This window comes from Sprattus sprattus (genome assembly GCF_963457725.1).
Source record: "Sprattus sprattus genome assembly, chromosome: 1".
Taxonomy (NCBI): Eukaryota; Metazoa; Chordata; class Actinopteri; order Clupeiformes; family Clupeidae; genus Sprattus; species Sprattus sprattus.
In genome coordinates this window covers 28,192,885-28,202,717 of record NC_137920.1, presented here as the reverse complement: position 1 = coordinate 28,202,717, position 9,833 = coordinate 28,192,885, and the positions used below count along the sequence as shown (strand labels likewise).

At 42.8% G+C, this 9,833-nt stretch overlaps 4 protein-coding genes across 4 annotated transcripts; 2 read left to right on the top strand and 2 right to left on the bottom strand.

Annotated features, from left to right (window-relative positions):
* Positions 1–603, bottom strand: LOC308378982 (histone H1-like; the record flags this gene model as incomplete). The annotated part of the gene is made up of 1 exon (XM_080856017.1): positions 1–603. One exon carries the CDS (start codon positions 601–603, stop codon positions 1–3), a length of 603 nt encoding a protein of 200 aa, XP_080712143.1.
* A 729-nt stretch (positions 604–1,332) lies between these two features.
* Positions 1,333–4,205, bottom strand: LOC308379002 (histone H2A-like; the record flags this gene model as incomplete). Its single annotated transcript, XM_080856040.1, has 2 exons — positions 1,333–1,393; positions 3,832–4,205. The coding sequence occupies 2 exons, from the start codon at positions 4,203–4,205 to the stop codon at positions 1,372–1,374; spliced, it is 396 nt and encodes a 131-aa protein (XP_080712166.1). The 3' UTR covers positions 1,333–1,371.
* A 1,211-nt stretch (positions 4,206–5,416) lies between these two features.
* Positions 5,417–5,728, top strand: LOC308379030 (histone H4; the record flags this gene model as incomplete). The annotated part of the gene is made up of 1 exon (XM_080856078.1): positions 5,417–5,728. The coding sequence occupies one exon, from the start codon at positions 5,417–5,419 to the stop codon at positions 5,726–5,728; it is 312 nt and encodes a 103-aa protein (XP_080712204.1).
* Positions 5,729–6,852: 1,124 nt separating this feature from the next.
* Positions 6,853–9,331, top strand: LOC308379011 (histone H2B 1/2-like). Its single transcript, XM_080856052.1, has 2 exons — positions 6,853–7,164; positions 7,927–9,331. The coding sequence occupies exons 1-2, from the start codon at positions 6,858–6,860 to the stop codon at positions 7,989–7,991; spliced, it is 372 nt and encodes a 123-aa protein (XP_080712178.1). The 5' UTR covers positions 6,853–6,857; the 3' UTR covers positions 7,992–9,331.
* The last annotated feature ends 502 nt before the right edge of the window (positions 9,332–9,833 follow it).

Genomic DNA, 9,833 nt, shown 5'->3' with positions numbered 1-9,833 from the left:
TTACTTCTTTTTAGGGGCAGCCTTTTTCGCCTTGGTGGCTTTAGGCTTGGCCACCTTGGGTTTCGCTGCCTTAGCTTTCTTGGGGCTCTTAGCTGCCTTCTTGGGTGCGGCGGGCTTTTTGGCCTTCTTGGGGCTCTTCGTTGCCTTCTTGGGCGTAACGGGTTTCTTGGCTTTCTTCGGAGACTTCTTTGCAGCAGCTGCGGGCTTCTTTGCCACTGCCTTCTTGGGCTTCTTGGCTACAGCGGGCTTCTTTGCTGCCGGCTTCTTGGCTTTGACGGGAGCCTTCTTCGCAGGCTTCTTCACCTCTGCCTGTTTGTTCAGCTTGAAGGAGCCGGACGCGCCAGTTCCTTTCGTCTGAACCAGTGTGCCCTTTGAGACGAGACTCTTGATGGCCACCTTGACACGAGCGTTGTTCTTTTCCACATCGTATCCACCAGCGGCTAAAGCCTTCTTCAGGGCAGCCAGAGAAACTCCCTTCCTCTCTTTGGATGCAGTGATGGATTTGACGATAAGCTCGCCCACACTGGGTCCGGTTTTCTTGGGCCTTGGAGCCTTCTTCTTGGGAGACTTAGCAGGCGCGGCAGCTGGGGCAACTTCAGCCATAGTTTCGTGGTGTCTAACGATCAGAGTACGAGAGAATCGAGTGAACGAGTACCACGAGTCGCCAGCGGGTTGTATTTAACATAGGCATGAGAACCGTTGAGACTCAACTGAAAGAGCTCTCCATTCCTCTCTTCCGTGATGGACTCGCTTGTGTTTTCTCCACTCGCATTTTGTAACAAAATGTGTCTAACGAAACAAAATGTGCGGATATGAAGATGTCGGTTGTGAAGTTCACACCTTGCACTTTAAAGCAAACTTAAATTACCTCGCATTTTCACCCTTTCCGTGTTTCAACGAACAGAGAACCGTAGAAGTGACAGGGGCGTCGTGGCAACCCATATTTCTTTTCTGAGGAAAACTCCTCTAAAAAAGTTGTAAAATCATTTGGCATTTGCACCTCGGTGAGCAATAGAACAAACCATGGACCTCTGTGACCCGTACAATCGGTAATAAAGTACCCTGTGCGAATCTGTGCTTTTCAGATGGGATCTGTTTGGACTTAGTGAAACACATGGCTGCCAGACATATTCGGCCGATCCGACATCACAGCAGACACACATCCTAATGGGAATGCAGACATTTTGAACATTTATTGGAAACAAACACTTTGAACACTTTCGTAAATACAGATACATTTAAAGACAATCAAAGTTGTAGCCCATATGGTCGAATACAGTTCGTGCCTTTGGGACGATTTCAGGTTTGTACTATACTGAACCCAAAAATGAGCGGTGACCATACCATTTTCAATAATGTCCATCATGTCTCTCAGTCAACACTGGCACTCATTCTGGAAAGAAGGAAAAAAAACGTATTTGTACTGTATTTTCAGATCTTTTATTTTAGTTTTACTGCAATTGTAACCTGGATACAGAATATGTTGGTCTGATATTTGTTGAGCTTAAAGTGTTATGCACACTACTGTAATAGCATGACAACTGGGAAACTCGTTGTTGTGATTCTCAATGTTGACTGGTTTTGGGTGTATGGAGAGAAATTAATTATATTTTCCGCAGCATTGGTCTTGTGGTGAATGTATTGTATATTTGCACTTTCTCTGTGTACTTCTCTTACACTACCCTAATCACTGAGAAGTAGAAATGCGACATCTGCTTATAGTGGTGCAAATCTGGGCATATGTTTTGCTCCTTGAGTGTAAGGTTTTGTTCATTGTGTAATACTTTTGATTTGAGTGTTTATGCAATCGTACAAAACTTTGGTGAATGTATTGTATATTTGCACTTTTCCTGTGTTGTTCACTTACACTCTAATCACTGAGGTGTAGAATTGCTAAAAGTGTTTTAGGTTTGCAGCAGCAGTGTGTTACTGGTACAAACAGAATTACAGTGTTTCACACAAAAAACTTCATGTACCAATCAGTCGACCCAATTTGGCATTTCTTCACACTCCCTTATCTGTATAGACTCTGACTTTCCTGCTTTACACTCTAATGTCAATTACACATCACCTTGTCAAATCACTACACACAATGTTCAGTTGTTGCAGACACTTTTCCTAAGGCAGGAACCATAGGCGTGTTGTGAATAAACGATAAGTTATAAGTTGAATACGTGTGTGTGTGTGTGTGTGTGTGTGTTGTGTGTGTGTGTGTGTGTGTGTGTGTGTGTGTGCGCGTGCGTGCGTGCGTGCGTGTGTGTTTGTGTGTATGTGTGTGTGTATGTGTGTGTGTGTTTGTGGTAACACAATTTGTTTTGATAAATTAGTGTATTGTTTTTAGATGAATGTTGCATTTTGCAAAGGATGTGAATTGTTCTACTAATTGGGTGTGTGGTGGTGCTAATTGTGTGTAGTGTTTTGAAAAACAGGGCCCTGTTTTCAAAAATGTGCTTTAGCAATCGAGAAAAAACTGTAATGATATTGTTCCATACATCATGGTATAGTGTAGGCGTGGATGGGTTACAGGACTGAGAGGAAGTTAAACGATAAGAGATATTAGTTGCAGGTGTACATGTTATAAGATCACATGCCTTTGAATCATCAGGTATTTCCGTTGGATTGCCTAAACACTAAACCTGTCCTCACTAGCAAGGCACAATAGACTTACACAGACTAAACTATAAGTCCCACTTGGTCCAGGTCATACTCTTTTCTACGCCATACACTTCACTATTCCCCATCACAGCAGACATCAACATAGGAGAAGAGGAGGGCAGTTTCACAAAGAAAATAAGTTTCTCTAACTGTGACACAGAGAAAAACACCATTTAATGTTTGAAATCTCCCTGAGCCTTGCCATGCTGATTTTGATGATTATTTTTCAGAAAAATGCAGGGGGCTGGATAACCCTCCTTCATCTGCAGTTGGCTGTGCGTAACGACGAGGAGTTGAACAAATTGCTTTGTGGTGTCACCATCGCACAAGGTGGTGTGTTAGGCTCAGAGCTTGGGGTTAACTTACACTTTCTACTGCCCTTACATTTGATGGCAGTAGTGACTAGTTACGATTTTACACAAGCTTTTAAAATACAACACGTTGTTCAAGAAGGCTTCTAATGTCTTACAAATAAAAGGGTGCAGTCTCAGATTTCAAATGTTCATGAATTGTTAACAGCTCCACCAAATAGTGATTTTCCCTCTAAATGTCTCACATAGTTTAACTCAATAAACGTTCCAATGATCTCACATCTAACCAAAAGTGAAAGACTAGTTAAAAAGTCCAAAAACAGATTGTGGCGATACATAAGTGGAGACGCAATAGTTTCAAACGTTTCAAAACGTTAAACGAGACTTTGACTCATTGTTTTTATATGGGTGCACCAGAGACCCTGAACAACTAGAGGCTCACAAACATCTAAACAATGGGTATCAACAAGACGTTTCTGAATGTATAGTTAACCTTATGTCACCTCGACAATTATTATGTGTGTTTGTACATTGGCTGAGGTCCTTTGGTCTTTCTGGCTGTGTCGAGGACAACCCAATGATAGTAAATCGAGTGCCTAAATATAGTGTGTTTATGTTCGGGTATGTATCAAAATCAAGCTAGGCTGCTGGTGTTTACATATATGCAAGTAACACAAATGGCATTGACCTGTGCCTGCTACACCAGTTATTAAAGAAAACAACTGGAATACCTTTTCTGATAAGTGTATGTGCCAATTGGAGGGGGGCCAGAGTGGCACTTTAAGCAACTTGGAATGTACTTTTAAAAAGTAATTGGGTGGCTCTTAAAAGAGCCTTTGTTTGATATTTTAGAGATTAGATTTACTTGGACTTCTCGGTCTTCTTGGGCAGGAGCACAGCCTGGATATTGGGCAGTACACCACCCTGAGCGATGGTCACTCCGCCGAGCAGCTTGTTCAACTCCTCGTCGTTGCGCACAGCCAGCTGCAGATGGCGGGGAATGATACGACTCTTCTTGTTGTCACGGGCAGCGTTGCCGGCCAACTCGAGAATCTCAGCAGTCAGATACTCGAGCACTGCAGCCATGTAGACCGGAGCACCAGCACCAACACGATGAGCATAGTTGCCCTTGCGGAGCAGCCTGTGAACACGGCCCACGGGGAACTGGAGTCCAGCCCTGGAGGAGCGAGTCTTGGCCTTAGCTCTAGCCTTTCCACCGGTTTTGCCTCTTCCGCTCATTTTAGGAGTTGTATGGGTTCTTCCGAATACTGAAGTGTAGCAAGAGGCGGAGGGGAGTGTATTTATTCTCCTCTAGCTCAGCGTTGCTCATTGCCTCAGTGGTTGAGGCGAGAATGCTGAGAGCCAATCAACGTGTAGGTCCTGCGGGAAGACAAACGTTGCTTCATTTTGGCCCCTGCTGGATATCATCCTTTCCTTTTGTGCGTGATCTCCAAAATCACTGAATATTTTAACGTATGAAATAGTTAAAATGACACCTTCCAGTTTAGGTTGCTGCTTGGTTTCCAGATATGTCAGTTCAATGGTCACAATAATCACAAAGTCCCAGAATCTCCATGTATTGCGAACACCTTTAAAATGGAACAAACTGAAGTGGTTAGGTGATACAAAGTATCTAATGGACCGGCTTGTAATTATGTTTGAATTATACAAAAATAACAACGATGAGCAGAATTCTGCAAGCATATTTCTATTATTTGGGGATCACATCAGCTGTATTTAATTTAGATAGAATTGAATAGCTTATTAAAGATGTATTAACACCACACTGTGTATGTATTATCAGCCACTGTGGATAAACTTCACTTAAAGATTAACTTTTCTTTCTGGCCCTAAAGCAGGTGAATACACACTGCCATACCATGTGTGTTCATTGCTTAATTGGTTGGTGGGGATTAAAAACCTTGATAGACTTGACATCTTCGGCTGAAAATATTGCAAACGTAGCTTGAGCTTGAAGCATACAATACTCATTACGACCAATTGTTTTATAGGAACAATGCGTTTGAAAGACCGCACACCATCATGGGTAGCTGGCTAGCGAGAAAGAGGGTTACATACACCACTTTAAAGACAGATCCCGTAGCATTTCTATGAAAACAACTATAATAAAATGGACTGTATGGGTTACAAAGAGTCGAGCTCCCAAAGGCCATGGATCCTTCTAGTGGTTCGGTCGGTCATAATAGTTACATTTTAGACAAAGAGGATTGGATATAACCGTCCACTTAAATTCTATGTACTTTGAATACTGAATGACGTGTCAAGGTGACGTAGAATTTGCTGCATGTACGCGCCAACACCAGTAGAGAAAAGTAGGAGGGACGGACGAGGAGGAGTGTTTATAGTCTTCAAACAGGTCCTCCACATGGATATAACGGTCGTACAACACGCTGAGGAGCACACATTGCTGAAAAACTAAAACAGGGACAATGAGTGGAAGAGGCAAAGGAGGAAAAGGACTCGGTAAAGGGGGCGCCAAGCGTCATCGTAAGGTTCTTCGTGATAACATCCAGGGCATCACCAAGCCCGCAATCCGGCGTCTTGCTCGTCGTGGCGGTGTGAAGCGTATCTCTGGCCTCATCTACGAGGAGACCCGTGGTGTGCTGAAGGTGTTCCTGGAGAACGTCATCCGTGATGCCGTCACCTACACCGAGCATGCCAAGAGAAAGACCGTGACCGCAATGGATGTCGTCTATGCTCTGAAACGCCAGGGTCGTACTCTGTACGGTTTTGGAGGTTAAGAATCTTTCACCTCATTCTGAGACAAGAATCAAAGGCTCTTTTAAGAGCCACCCAAATACTTACGTAAAACATGATTCCAATTGCGTTTAAATTGAAAAATGTGAATGTTCAATACCAATGTGTGGTGTAAGATGTCAACTATACGGCGCACTAATACTGAATATAACCTGCACAACACGGCCAACAGCCACTGTAAATGCGCAATTATTTATTTGAGTGAGCCTTCTCCTGTTAGGTTCATTGTAAATGTATTCCCACTGATTTCATAGCTTTACTGCTTAATGATAAGCATGGCTATATCCCCAATGTGCAATACCAAGTTCAAAAGTACAATTGTATGAGCTGATCCACGTTGCATGTAAGTGGCGAATATACCAAGAGTAGTGGGTTTGCAAAAGTATTGTGAGGCAATGTAAAATGCAGGCCATTGCCAGGGAACTCAAAAGTGAATGAAAAGAACAATCTCACCAACGAAATCCCAGGAAGATACACTGGGGCCCCCAACAAAGTCATACACTGCAAACCTTTTTGGAGTTTTTCCTAATCTGTTTGGGATAACATAAGACATACAGGAAAACTGAAAAAAACTGTAACTCCCATAACACAAAGGAGCACTCATATGGAAACCAAATATGAACCAATAATCAATTTTACATCTTAGTCTTTCTGACATGTAGATATTCTAACTGAAGAAAAAAACGATTCGGTTATTGAGTCATATGCTGCAACTCACTTTCATGGATGCACGTATAGGCTACTTGAATCTCTCCTATAAAGACTTTGTCAGTGTTTACGATGCAGATTTATTGAAAATATGTATCACTAACAATGAGGCTTAATTAATGCCGCAGGTCTCGTATATTGACTTCACTTTAGTCATGCCAAGGTAGCTCAGAAAGTGCGGGAAGATGACAACAGAAGGGGAAGTGCGGACTAAACTATCTTTCTGTGGTCAGAGCGGCCTTAGCAGACGGACCCGCCCCTGCGCTTCAAAGTAACCAACCATCGTCTGGGATTCTGGTCATGGCTGGCCTAGGTGAAATATTAGCATAGAGTGCTGTATATATAGAGGTGGCACGACTGCATGTAGTACCGCAGTTCTGTCTGAATCCTCATACAGAAAGCATCATGCCTGAGCCAGCAAAGCCCGCCCCGAAGAAGGGCTCCAAGAAAGCCGTGACCAAGACCACAGCCAAAGGCGGCAAGAAGCGCCGAAAGACCAGGAAGGAAAGCTATGCCATCTACGTGTACAAGGTCCTGAAGCAGGTCCATCCCGACACTGGCATCTCCTCCAAGGCCATGGGCATCATGAACTCTTTCGTGAACGACATCTTCGAGCGTATCGCTGGAGAGTCTTCCCGTTTGGCTCACTACAACAAGCGGTCCACCATCACCTCCAGGGAGATCCAGACTGCAGTGCGTCTGCTTCTGCCCGGTGAGCTTGCTAAGCACGCCGTGTCTGAGGGAACCAAGGCCGTCACCAAGTACACCAGCTCCAAGTAAAGCGTTTTACGCTTTTCAACCCAAAGGCTCTTTTAAGAGCCACCCACATTGTCTTTGAAAAGTTGTTCCAACATAATCAAAATCTCCTTATGTTTTCAGGATGTTCCGCTAGAGAGGGTTGCATCTACCTAGTTTCGGAAAATCACATTTTTGTAATATCAACGATGATCAAACCGAATTTTGACCTGGAAATACGCACTTCACGCACATTTTGAATGTTGTATGTCAGCTGCAGTCTAATTCTATAAATGAAACAACACGCTTGAATGTGGAGCAGTTTTGCTGTGCCGAGATCAAAAGCTGCAACACACACTGCACTTTACAATAGATTTGCGTGCAAGTGTAGATGACTCAATAGAGTTCCTGCGCCTGTCGTCATAGTTGCTGGTCGCGTGCCGAAAAACGATGGGCGTAGCCATTTTGGCAGTAATCGCGTCAGTTATCTGACAGGCACTGACTGGCAGTCACGGCTTCAGTTGACTGTCATTTAGCCGTTGGGAGTGATTAACCTATGTATGAAATTCAAAAAATATAAATTAAGGTTGAAAATCACAGCCACTTAGGTTGGGTACGTTCAAAGATAATAAACAAACATGCTAACGTGACACTGCCGTACCTAGTCAAGCTAATAAACAAGCAATGCTAACGTGACACTGTCTATCAAACTGGGATCATTTGATACTTACCCTTGCAGTGATGATGCCGAAGTTTTTGGATGCAAGACTCCACAGTCGAAGTTGTGTTACGAAGCCGGACTGACACCATTTATAAGCCTCCAAGCCTTTGTATGCTCTGAGGGAGTCCCCAGTATAAACTAAGGGAAAATTGAGCAGATAGCTGTGGATGTCAGCGTAGCGCAAGTCAGGTAAATATATTCTTCGTTGTAGGATGTTATGCTCTTGAAAAGCACCCCAGGAGCGTTATATGGGTCACTTATATTTAGGGTGGCTTTACACGACAACGCTCCCGGGTGAAAACGACAAAATATTTTATCAGATGTGCCTTTCGTTTAGACGGCGACAGCGTTTTTGGGGCTTGAAAACGCAAAGAAATGAACCCACCCTCCAGAGTGGAAATCTTAAAAACGCTCCACCGTTGCGTTCCCGTCTAAAGGGTTGAAAACGCAAAAGTGTGCTCTGAGCTGCTCACGCTGGCTATCCTCGCATACGCGTTGACATCATATCCATGTGCAGTACAGCCAAACAACAACAAACATGTCGGATTATTTCCATTACTCGGAGATTCAAGCTGCCTTGATATCTATCCAGGAGTCATTTCAGCAAATAAGCCGAGTAATCACAGATAAAACAGAACAGAGAAGGCGCATTAATTACACTAGGTCTCGTAGCTAGACTGTTCTATCCCTTGTAGCCTACGTCGCTTTGGCCAAAGGCGTCTGCTAATTTAAATGACTAAATGTAAATGTACACGAACACTGCAAATGTAAGTGAATGAATACATAAATAAGCTCCCAATCGCGTTAAAATAGCCATAGTGGAATAGAATGGACACATATACATCCTGCAGTACCTCCACGTCTACACCGGTTAAGTTCAATTTCACACACTTTTGCGTCACCTTCTGCATGCAGATTTCCACCCAAAGACTCTCGTCTAAACGCGAAATTAAAAGTGGGAACGCAACGCCACTTTTGCGGTTTGTGTTCAGATCGTTGTCGTGTAAAGCTAGCCTTAATCTCTGTAATTTTGGCATCATCACTGCAAGGGTAAGTATTAAATTATCCCAGTTTGATAGACAGTGTCACGTTAGCATTGTTTGTTTATTAGCTTGACTAGGTACGGCAGTGTCACGTTAGCATGTTTGTTTATTATCTTGGGTAGCTACTACAGTGCATCTGTAACTTGCTAGTTTGTGTTTTTGAACATACCCAACTGTGGCTGTCATTTTCAACCTTAATTTATATTTTATTTATTTATTATTATTAGTTATATACGTATATTCACTCGGTATGAACTCTTCAAGGCTGGCGCCGGTCGTAATGTTTACTGCCAAAATGGCGTCCGACAATCAAAAGTCACGTGACGCATGAGCTCTATACACTGTGGCCGCAAAAAAAAAAAAACACCCCAACGCTTTCAGATATTGCACATGTATTTTTTTGTCCACAGGCGTGTGACGGAGTTGCAGAGTACGTCGCAAATGTTTCAGAACATTGTTTTGCATAAGGTGCTGTCTTCCATCAGATGTAGTTCTTGGCCTCGATTCGGATTTGGGTCATCTTGGTTCAAATAAAACTGAAATCTTTATGCACCTTCCCTATTTGTATTTTATATTTATTTGATTTATATTGTATCACTGCACGTACATCCTTAAGCACTTTGAACTACATTGTTCTGTATGACAGGTGCTATATAAATAAAGTTTATTATTATTATATGTAAAGAGAATTTAGCATGAAATAGATTACAGTTTTTCTCGATTGCTTAAACTCAATTTTGACTGCTTTGTTATGTTTCTCATTACACCTCACAGAATTAGCACAACCACACACCCAATGAGCAAAACACCTCAGATCCATTGCAAAATGAAACACTCTTGTAAAAACTATACACTAACAAAACCTATTTTGTTACCATATGA